This window comes from Tarenaya hassleriana, unplaced genomic scaffold (genome assembly GCF_000463585.1).
Source record: "Tarenaya hassleriana unplaced genomic scaffold, ASM46358v1 Cleome8, whole genome shotgun sequence".
NCBI classification, from domain to species: Eukaryota; Viridiplantae; Streptophyta; class Magnoliopsida; order Brassicales; family Cleomaceae; genus Tarenaya; species Tarenaya hassleriana.
The window spans coordinates 3,019,578-3,039,889 of record NW_010970490.1 but is presented as its reverse complement, the minus strand read 5'-3'; the positions used below and the strand labels follow the sequence as shown (position 1 = coordinate 3,039,889).

At 37.9% G+C, this 20,312-nt stretch overlaps 4 protein-coding genes, 1 long non-coding RNA gene and 2 pseudogenes across 6 annotated transcripts in view; 4 read left to right on the top strand and 3 right to left on the bottom strand.

The window, feature by feature from the left end:
* Nucleotides 1-471: 471 nt before the first annotated feature.
* LOC104802699 (GATA transcription factor 15-like) lies at nt 472-1,759 on the top strand. The gene is made up of 3 exons (XM_010526422.2): nt 472-812; nt 915-1,103; nt 1,205-1,759. Exons 1-3 carry the CDS (start codon nt 792-794, stop codon nt 1,493-1,495), a joined length of 501 nt encoding a protein of 166 aa, XP_010524724.1. The 5' UTR covers nt 472-791; the 3' UTR covers nt 1,496-1,759.
* A 2,617-nt stretch (nt 1,760-4,376) lies between these two features.
* Nucleotides 4,377-5,191, bottom strand: LOC104802698 (formin-B-like). The gene has a single exon (XM_010526421.2). It carries the CDS (start codon nt 5,075-5,077, stop codon nt 4,580-4,582), a length of 498 nt encoding a protein of 165 aa, XP_010524723.1. The 5' UTR covers nt 5,078-5,191; the 3' UTR covers nt 4,377-4,579.
* A 1,203-nt stretch (nt 5,192-6,394) lies between these two features.
* On the top strand, nt 6,395-9,731 carry LOC104803102 (annotated as a pseudogene).
* A 710-nt stretch (nt 9,732-10,441) lies between these two features.
* LOC104802697 lies at nt 10,442-11,435 on the top strand (annotated as a pseudogene).
* A 1,919-nt stretch (nt 11,436-13,354) lies between these two features.
* On the bottom strand, nt 13,355-14,088 carry LOC104802696. Its single transcript, XR_770084.2, has 2 exons — nt 13,582-14,088; nt 13,355-13,502 (listed from the first exon to the last, which is right to left on the bottom strand). It is a non-coding gene; the product is annotated as an uncharacterized LOC104802696 (long non-coding RNA).
* LOC104802695 (probable acyl-CoA dehydrogenase IBR3) lies at nt 14,009-18,819 on the top strand. Of its 2 annotated transcripts, none has more exons than XM_010526419.2 (17): nt 14,009-14,246; nt 14,317-14,451; nt 14,630-14,770; nt 14,870-15,001; nt 15,070-15,255; nt 15,336-15,413; nt 15,511-15,630; nt 15,789-15,887; nt 15,976-16,093; nt 16,232-16,470; nt 16,561-16,755; nt 16,862-17,004; nt 17,134-17,218; nt 17,335-17,544; nt 17,654-17,806; nt 17,925-18,029; nt 18,444-18,731. In XM_010526419.2, the coding sequence occupies exons 1-17, from the start codon at nt 14,112-14,114 to the stop codon at nt 18,636-18,638; spliced, it is 2,469 nt and encodes an 822-aa protein (XP_010524721.1). In that variant the 5' UTR covers nt 14,009-14,111; the 3' UTR covers nt 18,639-18,731. The 2 variants fall into 2 exon arrangements, with proteins under 2 accessions (XP_010524721.1, XP_010524720.1); XM_010526418.2 differs by having other exon boundaries at nt 14,112-14,246; nt 16,229-16,470; nt 18,444-18,819.
* A 903-nt stretch (nt 18,820-19,722) lies between these two features.
* The window catches only part of LOC104802694 (protein DETOXIFICATION 55-like), a 2,502-nt gene continuing 1,912 nt past the window's right edge, over nt 19,723-20,312 (bottom strand). The window contains exon 4 of the mRNA XM_010526417.2: nt 19,723-20,311. Within this exon, the coding sequence (XP_010524719.1) occupies nt 19,857-20,311 (455 nt within the window). The 3' untranslated portion in view covers nt 19,723-19,856. The remainder of the gene's footprint in view (nt 20,312) is intronic.

Genomic DNA, 20,312 nt, shown 5'->3' with positions numbered 1-20,312 from the left:
CTAAATTCGTCGACCGATTAATTAAATAAAGGGAAATTTATTAATATAATAACAATAATAATAATAATAACTTGATTATTTGTAATTTTTTATGTTTCGAGTGACGTGGACACTACTGGTCTGTCATGCCTGAATCTCTACTGACAATGATCCTACGAATCTTAAGCCAACGGCTGTGATCGGAGACACGTGAACAATTGACCACAGAAGTACAGTACTCTTACTGTATACTATAATTGCCGGCTCAAAATCAGTCAAATGGCGCCATTCTCTTTCGCCAATTCATTACAACACAAAAAAAAAAAAGAGCCCCTCTTTTTTTTTCCCTTCTGGGTTTGGCGGGTGGCAATGTCGCTAATAGAACACGAGTTCAGGGGTACTTACGTCATTTCTATTTGAAAGGCTAGGGTTTTTACGACCAATTTATATAGCGTGGTTTAGATCTGCTGCGTGCGGTGTCTGTCGGTTCGATTCTTTGAAATCTCTCTCTCTCTCTCTCTCTCTCTCTCTCTCTCTCTCATTCTCTGACATTTACACTCTCTCGCAACTCCCTCTAGTCCTCTGCATGTAGGCGTGATCCTCTCTTTGATCCTTCTCCACATCGTTCTTCTCTCTCCCCACGAGTTTGTGGCACCCTTTTCGTTCCTCCGGTCTCTGCTTTCAAACCCTAGATTCCGATCGCCGAGATCACCGCCTAGTACTTCGTCGGCTTCGATCGAAACCTAAAACCCAGACCGATCAGTCCTTTCCACGCTCTGGGTTTGGGCCAGATTACTAAATCCGAGGCGAAAATGCTAGATCCCAGCGAGAAAGTGAGTGATCTGTTTCTGTGCTCTGTTTATCATGTTTGATCATGATGATCTATGAAGCTGATCGCAGTGTTTATTTTTCCCCTATTCGGTGTCTCGTTTTAGGTATTGGATTCGGAAGCCATGAAGAGGAAGTGCTCAGCTCTAGATTCAAACGAAGAGAGCAAAAGCAGCAGCAGCAGTAGCAGCAATGGAAGTGTCATCAACGAGACGAGGAGCGAGGCGAAGAAAACTTGTGCCGATTGCGGTACGAGCAAAACCCCTCTGTGGCGAGGCGGTCCCGCCGGCCCAAAGGTAAACCCTAATCCCAATTCATCCCAAATCCGATCCGATCCGCTTTCTGTTCTTCAACGATCTGACGCCGATCTGATCGGATTCGCTCCACTTTTGTGCAGTCGTTGTGCAACGCGTGCGGGATCAGGAGCAGGAAGAAGAGACGGGCGGTAATCGCCGCCGCCGCCGGTGGTGGGGGATCGGCGGATAAGAAGCTGAGGAAAGGTGGTTCCGGTGGGAATCAAAACAGAAACCCTAAGATCGGTGATTCGTTGAAGCAGAGACTGATGGAGCTGGGTAGAGATGTGATGATGCAGAGATCGACGGTGGAGAGGCAGCGGCGGAAGCTCGGCGAAGAAGAGCAAGCCGCCGTACTGCTCATGGCTCTCTCGTACGGCTCTGTTTACGCTTAGTGGTCGTGGATGCGCCATTGAAGGACGATAGGAAGAAGGCGGTGGTGGTTAATAAGGAAGAAATTAGGGTTTTTTGAATTTCTCTGGTAGCTGACGAATCAGAATCTGTAACCTTACCCTCTTCTCGTTGGAATTCGTTCGTTTATGTGTTCTTCGATTAACTCTTCTGTATCTCTCTTCTACGATTTGGAGGTGGATTTTTTTGAAAATGTAAGAAGATGATGGAAGAATCTGAATGAGATTATGTTTGGATTTTTATTTTTATTTTTTTACAATTATATTTTTCAAATTTTGTCTTCATTGGGACAGAAGTGGGGCGTGCCATCTGTCATCCACAGTAAACTGTTCGATTTAACGAATTATTTTATTTACAATATACAACTAAATATTTGAATTTTCAAAATAAGAACAATATTGTTATTGCGGCCATTTGCTGCTGCTCATTAAGCTCAGCTTTTTTGAACGACTTTTCTAGATTTTCTTTCGTGTGAATATTTAAAAATTTATTAAATTTAGTTTAAGTTTTTTCATGTTATTCAAAAAATTGTATTATTTGATTTTTATATTAGTTCTTTGTTTGGTTTGGATTTTACGATGTTTTGATTTAGATATAGTTTTTATGAAAAACTTTTATTTTAAAACTTTTAATTGTTATCTTTTTTTTTTAATTATAAAAATATTCTTTTCATCTCACTATTTTAGTTTATTTCATTTTCTATTAATTTAGTCTTAACAAACTTCTGTCTGTTTTTTAATTCCATTTCATGTTCTGTATAACACATAATTATGTAGATCAATTTGATTGTCTACATAAATTGAAATGTCTAAATCCCTAACTACTTTTCTCGTCCAAGCTGAATTTATTTTATCAATAGCAAAAAGCAAAATTTTAAAAATGTTCTCAAATGGAATATAATTTATTCCATTTTGGATATGTGGGCGCCAAGTATGCAGAAAATTCAATCCAACTTGGATTTGGTAGGGTTCATGTTGGTCTGAATATAGGGCAAAAGATAGGTACCACCCTATATCTACAATTTCACCACTTACACTTACATCAATATATATACATATATATATATATATATATGCTTAAATTGTTTACTACTATGTATTAATGGCCTTTAAATTTACTATATATATCCCAATATTATTTTGAAAAGATTTGGATAAGTTATCTTTGTAGACGATATAACTCATTTCGGTTTGAATAAATATTAATTTTGATCGTATGTTTTCATGTTTTTAAAGTTTGTAACAGGAAAAAAAAAACTTTCTATATTTAATTGTTTCTTAGTCAATTTCTTTCTATATTTAGAACTAATTCTAATAAACTACTTTTATTCGCTTTGATTTCTTGAAGTTTTGAGAGAGAGAAAATACCTTTGAAAAAAAAAAAGTTAAGGCTAAAAGGCCTTGCAAACCAGAAAGAAGCTGCAAAAGTAAACAAAAAAGGAAAAAGTTTATTGCACTTTAAGCCCAATACATGGCCCATACTTCTTTAATGGGCCTAGCCCAACAAATACAAGTGGGAATTCATTTTTTTTTATCCAAACATCAGATAAATGATAAACCGGCTCGGTATAACAATTCAGAACCAGAAAAGTGTATACCGGTTTTAAGTGTTGTATCTTTGGGTAATCGTTCAATTACGGTTTTTAATTTACTATGTTTAGATTGAAATTTTATGGCCATGAAAGAACCGGTTTACAATTCTAAGTGAGATTTGGGAGGTGATGTGTTGAATGACTCAATAGTTAACCGAAGTTATCTTATGTTCCGGTTATATCAACCGGTTCAACCGAATCATACCGGAATTTTAATCACCTAACCGGTAGGTGGTGGGATTGGCTGTTGGGCCCCTAAAATCCCGTTACATGATGTGCTATACAGCTAATATTTTTCACTTTTTGATGAATTCTCGATGTCGACATAATTATATTTATTTTTAAAAAATTATTCATATGTTTGATGTTATTATTATTTGCATAAAAATAGAATAATAAATAAAACTAGAACAAAGATACGATAAATGGTCGATGTCAGTGGGAGTAAAACTCGTGTCTTACAGTAGCCGCCGATGAGTACAGTCAGAGGGGATTCTAGATGTTTCATTCGCTCCAATCTCATTGGTTCTATAGCGATCTTACGGTGTGTCGAGATGTACTAGATCTTTCCTCCGATGACAACCCTAGGATTCCTCCATTTTTTGAATGATTATTTTTCAATAAACCGTAGTAAATAATATGTAATTATATTTAAATTAAACATAAAATTAATTTAAACAGATACTATTAAATGAGTGAGTAATGGAATAACAAAATCAAATAACAAAACTAAAATTGCATATTTTTTTAGGTAAATACTGATTCTGATTCCCCCAATAAAATTATAATTACACCGAAATTAAATTAAAAAAACAACAAACAAATATACTTTTTTACAATGAAAAATGCAAATAGGAAATGACCACCTCAACTTATTATGCATCTCATTTAGTTGTTTAGTAAAATTCTACGACTCCATGATAATTTAATGAGCAATGATAATAATAATCACATGCAAAATAAGCTAATAAAATTGTTTTGGTGATGACAATAATAACGGTCACGATTTCTAGATGTAATAATTAAGCATTGTTTGACTAATTAGGTAATAAAAGAAGGCATAATTAGTTAAATAAACAGATAATAATCGGAGAAAGACATCACGTTCACAGTTGAGGAAGTAAAGCCACCGACAGCTTAATTAAGTGAAGTGACTGTAATAAACTCGAAAAATAAAACTTCATAACTACGATTTCACTATTTATTTATTTATTTTTTATCAACGGAAAATTAAAATTTTAATTAGCAAGAAACATACTAAATACAAATTGTCGGAAAAAAAAGAAAATATTAATTTAGTAAAGTTGAAGGGAGAAAAAAAGTTAAGAAAAGGGATATAGATCGAAGGGAACTAGAACATGTGTTCACTGGATCCAACATTCATCTAACCTTCAGATCGCTTGCAAGATCCGTCGAATCTGCGACATTATTACGGCATTCTTCCTGATTTTCCCGGAAATACCTGATAAATTTTCCGTCAAACCAAACAGATCAAGACGAGAAACAGCGCATAAGAGAACAGCAGACCCGAGATCCGATCCGACCCGGAAGCCGCCGGCGGAGGGATGTGATAGTAAAACGGGAAATAAGGGACGATCGGATTCGGTGGAGGCGGAGTCGGATAATTGCCGTAGTACGGCGGCGGATAATAGTATCCGTCACCGCCGCCGCCGTAAGGAGGAGGAGGAGGGTACTTGTTGCCGGACTGAGACGGCGGTGGAGGGGAATAGTAATAACCGCCGCCGCTGGAGCTCGGGGGAGAAGGCGGGGGAGGGCAGGCGGCGGTGGTGATGGCCGGAGGCGGAGGCGGAGGAGGAGACGGGTTAGGGTTACATGGGTTGTCGCAAGAAGTGCACATTGTGCAGGAGACTTGTTCCTTTGATGACGTCACCGCCGAAGTAACCGAAAGTGGCAGTGACAGAAGCAGGATGAGAAGAGCAGCCGACAACAGACCGGAGATTCTGAGTTCCTCCATTTTCAGAAACCTTAATATCGACGAAGAACGCAGATTCAGAAACTGTGTTTCATGAAATTTTCACAGATTGAGAGAGAGAGAGAGAGAGAGAGAGAGAGCGTAGATGATCAAGAGTCCTTCTTATTATTATTATTGCGAATTTAAATTATATAATTATGTAAATGTCTTTTTGTTTTAGGAAAGTTTATTTTTTTTATTTACCAAAAAAAAGTTTATTTTTTTTTCATATTCAAGAAAAATTGTGAAATACCGGAAAAGGTGATGCGGACATGTTTTACTATTAACCCGAAGGTGTGTTATTAGCACCGAGTGGCGGGAGTAATTTCGTCATTTCATTTGAGAGATATTGTAAATGACGATAATACCCTTGTCCTCGGTAGAGATCCCGTGGCGGCCGTGTGAAGCGAGTAGGGTTGGGAAAAGGGAGCTCTAACAAACGTTGCGGTCATCATAGTGGGGCTTGACTTTTCTGGCAAGCTTTCACACGTGGAGGTTTATGACTGGTTGGATGGATGATTACGTGGCAGGACCATGAGGTGACGTGATAGTGAAGGAAGTTTCGTCGCTCACTCTCTCACTTTTTTTTTGGACAAAATTTCAACACATGGTTAAAACAGTTGACTAACGTAAAACAAAAGAGAAAAAATAAAATACAGATATATATATATATCTATATAATATTATAATTTACATATATAAATAATATTAAATTGTATTTATATGTTTTTTTTAAGAGACTTCGTGAAAATCCAAATCTACAAATGTTCGATTAAATCGAGCATTTTTTTTTAAAACCAATTTGGGTAACAAACGAACTAGTTCATGAACCACCTTGTTCTAACAAAGCATAACACAATAGTTTCATTTAATGGAAAATGTTCTCAAAATCTATTAGATATGGTTTTTAAGAAATTAAAACGAATTAATTTCGAATCGAATGCCAACTAACATTAAAAATAAAAAAATAATAAAACGAAAAGAAAAGGAACATATTGTTAAATATAATGATTTTTTTTAGAAAAACTGATTTTACATCCAATCTAAATATAATTGAAATTAAATTGAAAACGAACATAAAAAATAAATATGTGTAATTTTCAATAAAACACCAAAAAAAAAATCGGAAACAAAACATATACAAACAAAAATATTAAATTAAAAAAAAACTGACGTATTTAGCATTAATCAGAGTATATGTATAGGAGATGATATGTGAATCTCGATGGTATACAATGGAAAACTAACCACCAAATTGCATGTTAAAAAAACATTGGTAATGAAATTTAAGATAAGCTTTTTATGGAATGTGATTGAACAATGAATGAAAGGAATGGTATCTATCAAACTCAAAGGAGAGAAAAGGAGACAAAAGCTTCGTCGGCGTTAGTTGGCAAAATTGTCCACATCTTTACCTATACATAATACATATAATACGATGTAAATATTTTAAGATAAGTGATAATATATATATATATAATTATTTTTTTAGTTATTAACTTCTATATATAACCTAAAGTCTGTGTTTGAGGTTAAAATATAACAATGATTTACATTTTTCAGATGTTAATTGTTAAATGTAATGTATGTAATGTGATCAGTATCCAATAATTGTTTTATGTAAAATTATAATAGTTATCTATACTTAATAATTATCATATTTAAATGAAAATATTTATTAATTTATGATAAGAATATATAAAAAGTGTTTTTTATTACTAAATTTTGGGGTCCTTATTTACCTATATATATACACACGAAATAGTTACCGACAAAAGTGTTGCAATAATTATCCAAAAAAAAAGTCTACGTATAAATAATGATTTTGATTTTGGGTACCTTTCTTTTCATGTGTCGTATTATCGTTTGCAGTCGCAGATTCCCTCTGATAAATCCAAATATATGTCGTGTTGCATTGATACGAAATAGTTGTACGAATTAATATTTTTCTGTTACGTTATTCGGTCATTGTGCGTGGCCGCATATATAGTATAATAGCAGATATATAATATATATATATATATATATTTTTATAAAAAAAACTCTTACCATTTTATTTATTGTAGAAATTTCTTAAGTTTAAAACTAAAAGTCGTAATGCTAAAAAAAAAAATTGGGGGTAAGTGAATGCTTATGCCCCTATATATATTATTATATAGATTTTATCTTTTTATCCATGCATGTAGAAATGACCGATCATCTTTAGTGTCTGAAATAATATATAAGCATGGAAATATAATTAGATAATTATTTCTATTCAATTTTTTGGAATACATCATTTTTTTTGTACATTTACGTAGTGAATATGTGAAGGACAACAGAACAAAATACGTTTTATATAGACCCGAAACGGAAAAGTACAATAAGTATTTTTTTTTTTTAAATTTTAAACGTAATTATTCCTTATTTATTTGTTTAAAATTGGACCCACCATACAAATCAAAGGCAGTCAAATAATTTCAGGCCCAATTGCAGAGAAAAAGTTGGCCAATTAAATATACCGTTTATTTTATTTACTTATCGAGAATGGGCATTTCCAAGAGGAAAATTAAGAGCTTTAAATGTTTTATTTATCGAATATATGCAATTATATTTGGGCTTGTAATGTTTTTATAGATATCATTATTTTATCGAATATATGCAATTATAGTTGCAGAAATTAAAGAGGATTGTAAATGGATGTCCTCATAATATTTGACGTTCCCCCCGCATTATAATTTGCGTGACAATGATCGCAATCCAATCACATGCGGGATTCCGAACCGTCACACCATAACATCATTAACGTATTTTTATATATTTTTTACAATTATTGGTTTTTAATTTTGTTTTATTCCTGTCAAAGAACGGTTGATTCTCTGCGGGGGAATTTTATGTAAATATAGAAAAATGTGAGGGTATTTCTGTAAATTGACTGAGCACCGTCTTTCACATTGGAAGTTCCCTCTCTCGGGGTTTGCCTTTGCGCCATTGGTGGCTGCCATCGTTCTAGGGTTGCGTTCTTCGGAGGGGATTCGCAAACATCTTCTTCTCAGCTATGTGATCTTTCCTCAGTACTCTTTAGCGCTCAAACAGAAGAAATGGACTCGAATTCATGGATTAATCGCCCCTCCTTTTTCTCCTCGTCCTCTTCTTCTTCTTCGCGGGGGGTATCATCAATCCCGATCAGGTTTGCGCGTCTTTTTTGAATTCGTTGATTCTATGTGTTTCCTGAGAGAATTTTCGGTCTAATTGTGAAGTTTCGCGGTTTTCTGGTGTGACATAATCCGTGGAATTTTGGGCAGGTTTGTATATTTGAGGGAGGTACGGGGAAATCGAAGGAGAAGACGAGCTGGATGCGGAGTTTGTCTGCCCGTTTTGCGCCGAGTATTTTGAAGTCGTTGGGCTCTGTTGCCACATTGATGATGATCATCCCGTCGAGGCGAAGAACGGGGTAATGATTGTCAACTTGACAACGTGTATTGCTGTCCTGAACCGTAGAAAATGTCCAGGAGGATTCGTTGAAATCCTTGTTTTTCTCAGGTTGTTGTTTAGCTCTATCTAGATTCAAGACTTTGCGTTCCCGTGGAAATTCTTAAGCTGTTGGGAAAGAACGAGGATGCTTTTTTCTTTCTTGTGATGGGATAATGTGATTTATCATACCGTATCATATCAGTCCTTGTCGAGTGTGGTCTATAACAACGAGGGTAGCTTTTGATTTCTCGGAAAGCTTCTGAATCTGTCGTTATTTGGGTGTCCGCCACTGATTTAGCTACCGACCATTTAGATTCGTTTCCTCCAAAGCTTGCCCTTTATCATTCATTGGGATTGGTAGGATCTTGATCCCTTCAGCGTTGGATTTGTCAGGGTAAAGCTTATGCCTTTTGTTCTTCTTTATGGTTTATCTATCAATGAGCTTGTGCTTTCTCGATCACTTTCCTGGTTGATAGCTTTGCTACATTGAGTGAAAACTTTCTCAACTTTGATTTCTCAGGTATGTTGTGTCTGCACGAAGAGGGTGGGATTGGATATCGGTGGCCATATCACAACACAACATTGGAACTTTTTGAAGATATAGTTCTTCTGCCTATCGTGCAGGATCGAAGGAGAAGATTGCGCAGAGGTGGATACAGTTCTTCTGCCTATCTCTCGCCGAAAAAGGAACCTCAGGAATCATATTTACAGTCTCTTCTCATCGGTTCTTCGAATTTCAGATCTTCTTCGATCAACATAGATTCTGATCCACTGCTCTCGTCCTTTATGTTAAACCCTCCTTCAAAGAATAAGCCGCTTGCTGATACATCCATGGCGGCATGGCCAAAGGAGCCCCTGCATCAAAAGCCTCCTCACATGATCAAACCCTCGAAAGATATATACACACACACATTTGCCCCTTAACCCGTTTTCTTTAAGGAACGATTTCGGGACCGTTTATCGATATCTATCTAACTTGCCATGGCAGAAATTATTGGAAAAGCGTGGCTTTCAGGCGAGGACCGAGACAAGGCAAGAAGAACGAGTTTGTCCGTTGCCTGATGTTGTCAACCATGTTTGATTGTGATGTCTAATTTCACTAAAGCCTTCGGCCATGTGAAAGGACCCGAGGGTCGGAATTGTCACAAAGGTGAATTCAGCAAACCTTTGTAGTTTAGAAAAAAATGCAGAGTATTATTCCATATATTATTATCATCATTGTATGTGCATAATTTATATTTTAAAAAAATGGAACTACTTATCCTCCAATGAGTCAAAAACTTGAAACTTTCATTATCAAAACCTGTTACATGGATATTTATTTAACTATAACATATTTGAATTAATTATAAAGATATCTATTTATTTATTTTTTATATTTAATTTATAATTTTACCGTACTATATATTTATCCATACCTTTTTCCTATTAGTGATTATCTAAATATTTGGGATATCCACGGAATATGCACAATCCAAATATTTGTACACAATGGAATCAACCCCGTCGGATTTTGAGATCGGATACTTCAAATTTTTTAAAAGTTAATCCGTACCTAGGAATTATGGTTATAAGTACATTACTATTTATTTCCAATTTTTGGTGTACAAATTTGTCTAAAGTGGACTTAATTATATATTTTTTCTATAGGTCGGAATCGTTAATCACTTTAACCCCCCCCCCTATTTCTAACTTCTCATTTCCTTAAATTGAGCGGCGAAACCTGTCAATTTCTAAAACGCCTAAAAGACTTGGGCCGAGATGTAGGCCCAATAATAAGTTTGAACGTATAAAAGCCCATAAGGGCCCAATTTATCAGACTCGCACTGCTATTCAACGCGCAAAGCAGATGCGTGTCCTATTTATACGGTACCGCGGGTTGGAATCCAGTTTCAAATGTATTTTCGTGTTTTCCCTTTTCTTTCGGTAAGAAAAATCCCTAATCTGATCACAGCTGCTTCGGATTCTTTTCCGTCCTTGAATATTTCAGAATCGAAGGGTTTTTTTTGTCGGAATTTCTCTCGATCATGGACTTCCCTGTGATCGCCGATACTGTTTCCGTGGTTGCCGCGCAGCAAGGCGTAGGGTTCGGGAATTTTTTCATCAAACGCGGAGATTTGGCGTCTGGTAATCATGTTTCGTCCGCGGATTCTGCTGTAGATCAGACCTCGGGAGGGGGATTCCAATTACCGGCGGTTATTTTCCCGGTCGACTCGATCCCTCCTCCGCGGGTGAAAGCCAACGCTTACAAGACTGTTCGGCGGACGTTTCACCGGAAAAAGCGGCGCACGAGGCGGATTTCGTTTTGCGGCGATTCGGAGGACGGAGGAGATTTCATTCGTTTTCTCTTTGACGGTGATAGCGGCGGTTTTGAGCGGAAACGACGGCGGAAAGGGGTGGAACTTTGGTGGATTCGGTAGAGGGAACTGGGATGAATCACCTTCGCGGCCATCGTGGTCGGATCCGGCGATGGAGTTCGTGTACGAGGTCTTATGTTGGATTGCGTTGTCGAACTGCGTGCACTTCGCGTTCAAGAGGATAGTGAGGATCTTGACGGACGGCGAGAGAGAGAAATTGGCCATGAGATTAGCTCCGGTTTGCTGATGATTCGTGATGATTGATTTTGGTTTAATCGAATATCGATTCAGGGTTATTTCCGTGGGCGTAGGGTATTCACTATTCATGTGTATATAAAACTGTACATATCCTGTGTTATATCTGCAACTCAGCCTTAGATTTCACGTTCCATTCTTTTTCTTAGTTCATCCTGTCGCTCATTGCTGGTTTATCCCTTGCATTCAATCTCCTGGGCCTTTTACATCCTTGGAACATGAATGGTGATACACCACATTGTAATTACTACTCTATCTTCTCAGCTGATAAATGATCGAAATTTTCGATGATTGGAGATTGGTGCATTCATCTCTGTTGCCAATTATGTGGTTGAGCCTAATTTTCAGTGCCTGATCTGTCTACTTGTTGATCCAAAGGGCGCGTGTTGTTGTATTGCTTAAATCTGAACTCTGATGCTGTAGATTGTCTGGCACTGATCCTTTTCTTGTATGGTTGGACTTTGGAGGTAGGAACATGGATTGCTTTCTCAGCAGCTGTCAGGGCATTGCAGAATTTGATCTTGTATGAACATGCCATGCCCTCTTGGGATGTTTTCGAAGGACGTGGAAGTGGGCAATGGTGCGTAAGCAGATGCTCATTTGATTTATTCGCACCTGTTTCTTTGGAGTTGCAATCTCCCAAAGGGTTCATGCGTTTACTGTTTTGATTTGCTTGTGCACCCTCTTGTTTGATTTCGGTTTTCTCTGTCACTGTTTTCTGGTTTAAGGCTTTATCTCAGGTTATGGCTGAATTCTCAAAAGAGCAACTTTTTTTTTTATGGTGAGGTAAATGTAGGATCCTTGTCCAAAGCCTACTCCATGTTTGGGTCATTCCTCAAAAGGCGAAATCTTTCATCTGATTCTGAGGACCAAGCAGGCAACAAAGTTGAGACCAGAAAAAAAAAGTGAGGTAATCTCGTTCCTTGGTTGGACATTTTAGTGGTAAAAAAATATATGCTTGATTCCTTTTCTTGGCCTTTGTAACCACGGATTCAAATATTGGTAGGTGATGTAACAATACGGTTTTGGAATTTCGTAAAATTTGTTTTCTTTATATGAAATGCTTGTATAAGAAAATTGCATAAAAGCTATAGGGTTATTTTAGCTTTGATTGAACGCTTTTTACAGCGATAGTTGAATACAAAATGGTTGAGTACAAAGTGACATTATATCAAAAATACCCTTACTTTGCTATTTTACTTCAAGACTTACCCTTGTGACCATGTGACCAATGTGACCGAAATATAATATGGTCACATTTTGATTTTATCGATTATAACGTTAAATTTATGGTGATCACACTAATTCATTATGTTCATACCTTGTATATCTTACTAATCATTTGATTAAAACATCATAAATTTAATGTTATGAACAATGAGATCAATATGTGAACACACTATATTCCGGTCACATTGGTCACATGGTAACAAGAGTAGGTCTTGAAATAGAAATAGCAAAGTAATGGTATTTTTGATAATGTCCCGTACAAAGTTTTGAAAGTAGGAGAGCGTTTTTTATTGTTTTTTGGTTTTGGAACGCATGTAGTTTTTTTTCTTCTAATTATAACTTTTTAGGGTAATTTTGTTGTGTAACTCTCTATTTACTTGATTCTTGATTTCTCCGTTTATAATATGGTTGATGGAATGTAAATGACTGACCTTCTTGAATTCTCTCATCTTCCGCTTGAGTTGTCATTATCTTTCTTTCTTTTTTCTTCCACACGTAACCTAGTTTTTTTTTGTTAAATCGAAAAAACTATACTAATAATAAAAACAATTTTAAATAACTATTTTTATGAGTAAAACTTAAAACCGGACCGAGTTTTGATCGAAATAAAATTAAACCGAAATCGATTTAAACACTTAATAGTGAGATTTTTTTTTTAAAACGAAAATCATCTGATCTATATATAATCGGGAAAAGAAAAACGAAATGTTTAGCCCCATCAATTGGGCTTTTAACCCTAATAACCCACTTGGGTCGCAGCAATTTCAGGGTACACCACCGAAAAAAAAAAAAAATTTGCGACCTTATTACGACTAATATATAACTAATATACAACTAAAATAAGAGTAGTTTATTAGTCGTAATAAGTTATATATTAGTTATATATTAGTCGTAATAAGGTCGCAAATTTTATTTTTTTTTTCGGTGGTGTACACTGAAATTGCTGCGACCCAAGTGGGTTATTTGAGTAATATTCCCCCATCAATTCAGTGAATGGAATTTTAAAAAAAAAAATCAAAACTTTGATACATGATTCACAGAACCGCAACCAAACCTACGAGCAAAGAAGGCTCAGAAACCTCATTCCCAAATGGAAGGGACATTGTAAGAAAGCTCCTCAGCGATCAATAACCCTAAAACGCAAACCCATCAAATGACCCGATACAGTGAGAAGAAAGATTTCGAATCCGAGAAGGGGAAAGAGGTACATACCTGCCGGCGACGGAAACTAGGGTTTTGTCCCGGATCTCCTGGGTCGGGTCGTGATGGGGAACGGTCCCGGAGCGAGTCGGGTCGACAAGACAAGACATCTTGTCGAGTAGACGAACAGATGACCGGGAACGATCAAAGAGCGAAGAGGAAGAAGAAGAAGAAGAAGAAGAAGAGAGAGAGAGAGAGAGAGAGAGAGAGAGAGAGAGAGAGAGAGAGGGGGTTTTGATTAACTTGATTTAGATATACGGTTAATTTTCATTTAATTCAAATCAATTCGAAGGTTTATACTTTATCTCATTAATTTTAATTTTTAATCACAAATCATACACCTAAATTGTAATTTACTTTAGGAATTGGTTTCCTTGTAGGATTAGAACTTCTCCTCCTATATATTTACAGTCATATACATTCAGATATGTATCGACTTTTTACTACAATTTCGGAGAGGAAGAGGATAGGGTAGTGTTTGTCTCGTGTCTCCAAACTCGTTCCGTAATTCTGTCGTGAATTTGCGGAAAACCCAAAGAAATATGGCGAGCAGCACCGGCGATCTGGTGACGCGTGTTCAATCGGCTCACCGGTTTAACCACGATGCCTTGCTCCAATTCGCCGCCGGCAACGTCCCTGGCTTCCCGGCGAATCCTTCCCAATTCACCGTCTCTCAGGTATCGCCGGCGATGGGTTTTCTCTGGGTACAAAGGAAAAGGCCTAATTAAATATGATCTGTGTTTGCAGTTCGGACATGGGCAATCGAATCCGACGTTCCTGATCGAAGTTGGGTCGGGAAATTCGTTGAAACGATACGTTTTGAGGAAGAAGCCCCCTGGGAAGCTGCTTCAATCTGCTCATGCGGTTGAGAGGGAGTTTCAGGTGATTGATTCGAAAACTTTTTTTATCTCTGAGGAAAACCCGATTGAGTTCATGCGAATTAGAAATCGATTTTCAGGTTTTGGGTAGTGAAAAAACGATCATAGAATCGATGCGATTGCTTTTGGGTTTGTTTATAATAAAGATAAAGGCTTTGTCCTAATTCATCGATGCTGTAAAGGTTCTTCGGGCATTGGGTGAACACACACTGGTACCTGTTCCTAAAGTCTTCTGCTTGTGCACCGACACGAGTGTGATTGGAACAGCGTTTTACATAATGGAGTTCATGGAAGGGCGTATCTTCATTGACCCATCATTACCGGTATGCCCTTTTGTCGGGAATCCGGATTTAGTTTCTGTCTGAGAAAATGAATGATCGAGAACCGAAGGCATGACATTGTGTTTTCTTTGTTTCGGAAAGAATGTAGCGCCTGAAAGGAGGAGAGCAATCTATAGAGCAACTGCCAAAGCCTTAGCTTTTCTTCACTCTGCTGATGTGGATGCCATTGGTCTCGGGAAATATGGCCGGAGAGACAATTACTGCAAAAGACAGGTTTGTGAGTTCTAGTTAACCATGTTATCCTGTTAAAGATCCAGCAATGAGTCGGAGTTTGGTTTCAGATTGAGAGGTGGTTCAAACAATACTTGGCTTCAACAAGTGAAGGTAAGCCTGAGAGGAATCCGAAGATGTTTGAGCTGGTTTATTGGTTACGCAAAAACATCCCGGCTGAAGATTCAACTGGAGCAACATCAGGCCTTGTCCATGGCGACTTCCGCATAGACAATCTCGTGTTTCATCCCTCTGAGGTTTGATTCTCTTAAGGTTGTCCTATCTTTGATCCTTGTAAAAGTTTCTAAGTCCTGACTGGAAAATACTTAAACTGCAGGATCGAGTGATTGGTATTATTGACTGGGAACTATCAACTCTTGGAAATCAAATGTGTGATGTTGCATACAGCTGCTTGGTAATTAAGCTAAAGCTCGTTTCTTCGTGCAAAGAAATCCAGATTTATGTTTGTATACTTCCTCCTGTTCTGATGGATCTTTCGCCTTTGTTTTTAGCATTACATAGTGAATGTTCAGCTTGACAAGGAGCATGTGGGCAGAGGTATGGAAACAACCGGACTTCCTGAAGGGATTCTTTCACTGCCAGAGTTTCTCGTAGAATACTGCTCTGCTTCCGTAAGACCTGTTTCGACTCATTAGTTAAAATCTGCATTCCTATTATGCATGTATGCAGTTACTTGAATACGAGCTAAGTTATCATTCCTTGTTGATGGCCTGATGCTATATGCTCAAGTTTCTGATGTGATTTTTGGTGTATTGGCAAATGAATTTAGGGTAAACCATGGCCCGCTGCAGAATGGAAGTTCTACGTTGCGTTTTCAATGTTTCGGGCTGCTTCCATATACACCGGGGTGTACAATAGATTGTTAATGGTAAAATTTCCCGGAAAATTAATGTGTTTGATTCCACCGTTCTCTTAAGACTTTTGGATTTTAAATTGCGGAAGCATTGACCGTGCAGGGTAATGCTTCTGCTGGTGAACGTGCCCGGAATACAGGAACTCAAGCTAATGAGATTATAGGGTCTGCCTTGGCTTATATTGCACGCGAGAATGTCCTTCCCAAACACCCTCCATCTGGTAATTAGACGTACATATTCAATTTTTGTCGAGGGAACTGTCTAAATCACATCTCCTTGGATTTTAACTGTCAACGTTCGATTTAAGACAAAAGCTTATTCCTTTTGATGGGTTTCCTGCCATGTGGGGATACAGTAGGAAGAGAGATGAACCGGTCGGATGACAGCCTCGTGGATGGAAGCGGGAGGCTTATCCCCAACAGAAAAGTCGCGGATTTGAGGCAGAAACTGATCAAGTTTATGGAAAATCACATCTACCCGATGGAAAACGAGTTTTACAGACTAGCTCAATCTGATTCTCGTTGGACCGTTCACCCCGAGGAGGAGCGGTTAAAGGAGCTAGCAAAGAAAGAAGGCCTGTGGAACTTATTTATACCGGTATGTATCGTATTCTTTTCATGCCCCTTTCTTGTACTCCAAACTCAATGATTCTCTGTCATCTACTTATGGATCCTTGGTTCTTTGCAGGTGGACAGTGCTGCTAGAGCAAGAGAACTAATAGCTACTGACAATAAACATAACTTCACGGGCAATTCATATGATCGGTTGTTTGGTGCGGGCCTCACTAATCTAGAATATGGTTACCTTTGCGAGATCATGGGTCGGTCCATTTGGGCCCCTCAGGTGTTCAACTGTGGTGCTCCTGATACCGGAAACATGGAGGTTAGTGTTTATCTTTGCTCATCGGTTTCTTTAGAGCCTAACATTCTTCTAAGTGTTATCTTTTCGGTATTTCTTTTCTGTTTCTGTAATCTGTATCATCATGCAGGTGCTATTGAGATACGGAAACAAAGAACAAATATCGGAATGGCTTGTTCCGCTGCTCGAGGGGAAAATCCGGTCTGGATTTGCTATGACTGAGCCACAGGTTGCATCTTCAGATGCAACCAATATTGAGTGTTCCATTAGAAGGTGAGAAAGGGTTTCTATTCGTACAAAATATCATATCTCCAATTCCTCTACTATCTTTATAATCTTGGGGGGAGAAATTGACATTGCTCTGCTATTATCTCCTTACCAAGCCCTGCATTGCTTTTGTAGAGAAGGGGATTCATACATCATCAATGGCACAAAGTGGTGGACGAGTGGAGCCATGGATCCCAGATGCAGAGTCCTTATTGTCATGGTGATTCCTCGTCTTTATCCGTATATACCGATACGATACAATTGTACATACATCTGTTTAGTTCTAGTCAAAAAAATAATTTGGTTGAAAGCGGGTTTTATCTGCAACGGGCGCAGGGGAAAACAGACTTTAACGCTCCGAAACATAAGCAACAGTCTATGATCTTAGTGGACATGAAGACTCCGGGAATTCGTGTTAAGAGGCCTCTCACGGTATTCGGGTTTGATGATGCGCCTCATGGGCATGCCGAGATTTCCTTCGAAAACGTGGTCGTACCATCGAAGAATATTCTCCTAGGAGAAGGCCGAGGATTCGAGATTGCTCAGGTATCACTTCTCACTGTAACGATTCAGAGCCATGGAGTAATAGCTACTTATATGTATCATAGACCATATTTATAAGGCCTTTTTTTTTTGTTTGGTTGGGTTCCATCAGGGTAGGTTAGGACCTGGAAGGCTGCACCATTGCATGAGGCTGATCGGTGCGGCAGAGCGTGGAATGGAGCTAATGGCTCAAAGGGCTCTTAACAGAAAAACTTTCGGGAAGTTTATCGCTCAGCACGGCTCTTTCCTCTCTGATCTTGCCAAGGTAAAACCCGATAAATCTTTTCGGTATTATTTAGCTAAACAATCCCTCTATGGTTCAATTACAAATGCATAAACTGTTCTTACAAGACATTAACTTTGGTGTGATCCTTACAATACAGTGTCGGGTAGAGCTCGAAAGAACCAGGTTGTTGGTCCTGGAAGCGGCCAACCAGCTCGATATGTTTGGAAATAAAAAAGCCCGCGGAATCATCGCTATGGCCAAGGTACAAAAACAAACCATCTAGCGTTTTCCTCTCCTCTCAAAACGAAAACCCTACTTAGATATCCGAGAGAAGTTAGGGATGCGCATTGGTCGGGTACCCAAGGTTTTCGGATTACCCGATCGTATCGGGTCTCACAAGATATTACTTGATCTTGGATCCGTTTTGGTCGGGTAAGCAGCCAAACTCGAGTTTAAATACGAAATTTCGAGCTTTTTACAATATATCATATGTTAGGAGTTGACTCGGGTTGGGTATCGAAGTTTTCAGGTTATCAGAACTGGAACCCGTAATTTCAACAGATTCCGTTAGCTTTATGTGTAGCATCTCTAAAACCTAAGGGCAAAATTGTCTTTTTCACTGTTAGTTCGGTTAATACCCGATCACACATTTGTTCGTGTTAATGTCGGATTCCAGGTGGCGGCTCCAAACATGGCGTTGAAGGTAGTGGACACGGCGATGCAAGTGCACGGGGCGGCTGGCTTATCCCAGGACACCGTCTTGGCTCATCTCTGGGCGACGGCCAGAACTCTCAGGATAGCCGACGGACCCGACGAGGTTCATCTCGGCACCATTGCCAAGTTGGAACTCCAACGGGCTTCCAAGCTTTAAGCTTATATATATATTATATATATTGATTCTGAAAAAAAAAAAAGTCTTTTTTTTATTCTCTTTTACTTGATCTAAATTAATAAAGCTGTTCGAGGGGAAATGGTAATAAAATCTGAACAAGTGTTTATGGTTATGTAAGTTATTGCAAGAAAATGTTTTAGTCATCATGATGCAAAATTTATTGGAAAAATGTGATTTTTTGCATTTTTTTTTCTCTTTCAAATAACCTCAAATTAAGATAAAGCATGAAAATCCGAATTCAAAATTTTCGTGTTTTTCAAATAATCTTAAACTGTGCCGGGTTAAAGTATTTTAAAATTTATAATTTAATTATATTATAATCGTATAATTATTGGGCCATAACCATGGGCTTGGAATAAATAGCAAAATCCAGACTGAGCCCATCTTCAACAGCGCTAGCTTTGGGATTTGGTCGAGAGTTTCTGGAAGGCAATCAATATATTATATATAATTATGAAACGGATTAGCGTCAATAATAATCATAATTAACAAATATAAATCTGTAGCCCGTATACAACTAAACCTATTGTGTATATATATATATATATATTAGTAAATTACAAAAAGTTTTCATAAAAAAAAAATACAAAAAGTGTCAGTAATATTAGAGTTTATATTATTTGATCGTGTTATAAATTTTGCTAAAATAATTACCTTATTTATTTAAACGTATAGAAGTTAAAACGTGATTCTATTTGTTGACAACAAAGGAAATGAAACATGATGTGTTCCTATATGTTTCTCCTATATAATCCCCTGCCTACACACATGCATATATGTATATATACATATATATATATATATATAGATTATATGTATATAAGAGGCAAGCTAAAAATTGTAAGTATAGACAAAGTGAAGCTATAGTTGTTGTGGTAAAAGATAAGATGAACAAGAGCACAGAGAGTCTTTTGATTCCAAATAAATAATGCACGTGCTTGCACATGCGTTCCGGCCAATGAGCTCCTGCGTTTCCATGCAAATCGCTATATGTAGTGCATACATATCTCTATCTATCCATCAACATCACATCAATGACATATATATACATACACACACACCATTATGTAACGTGACAACGATATTTAGATATTTTTACATGATTCTCTTTAAATACAAAGATTTCATATTAATAAATGAATACAATTAAAAATACTAAACAAGATTTTTCAGAAGAATATTACAAAAAAAAAGAATTTAATGTCTACCTTCTTCGCATTTGACTAATACCGAATCGTCCGCACGTAAAATTCCAATTTTGCCCACCAAATCCCGAGCCTTCAACGACTCTATCTCCCAAACCGTGTTGTAAACAACGGTCAAAATGGTCATTGCGCAAACGATCTGTGCTCCAAGCAACCCGTAACACAATCCCAGAAACCCTAATCTAAACACAAACCCCAAGACCACAGCAAGTGGGGCCCCCACCATGTAGAAAGCGTAGAAGTTGATCTTCGCCCCCACACCTGGCCTCGCGCTGCCACGTAGGATCCCACAGCTCGTGGTCTGTGGACAGTTTCCGACCTCGCACAGCCCCACCACCGGCAGAACCGCCGCCGCGAGTTCAATCACCGCCGTGTTCGCCGTGAAAATCCTCCCCCAAGCCTCCCTCCCCACGATGGTTCCGACCAGACCCACCACCGATGCGGCGGG

Coding starts and splice junctions, on each gene's coding strand:
- LOC104802695 (XM_010526418.2), top strand. CDS start 14,112: ATGGCGAGCAGCACCGGCGATCTGGTGACGCGTGTTCAATCGGCTCAC. Junction 15,631..15,788: donor TAGAATACTGCTCTGCTTCC/GTAAGACCTGTT, acceptor AAATGAATTTAG/GGTAAACCATGGCCCGCTGC. Junction 16,094..16,228: donor TCCCAAACACCCTCCATCTG/GTAATTAGACGT, acceptor GTGGGGATACAG/TAGGAAGAGAGATGAACCGG.
- LOC104802698 (XM_010526421.2), bottom strand. CDS start 5,077: ATGGAGGAACTCAGAATCTCCGGTCTGTTGTCGGCTGCTCTTCTCATC.
- LOC104802699 (XM_010526422.2), top strand. CDS start 792: ATGCTAGATCCCAGCGAGAAA. Junction 813..914: donor TGCTAGATCCCAGCGAGAAA/GTGAGTGATCTG, acceptor GTCTCGTTTTAG/GTATTGGATTCGGAAGCCAT. Junction 1,104..1,204: donor GCGGTCCCGCCGGCCCAAAG/GTAAACCCTAAT, acceptor ACTTTTGTGCAG/TCGTTGTGCAACGCGTGCGG.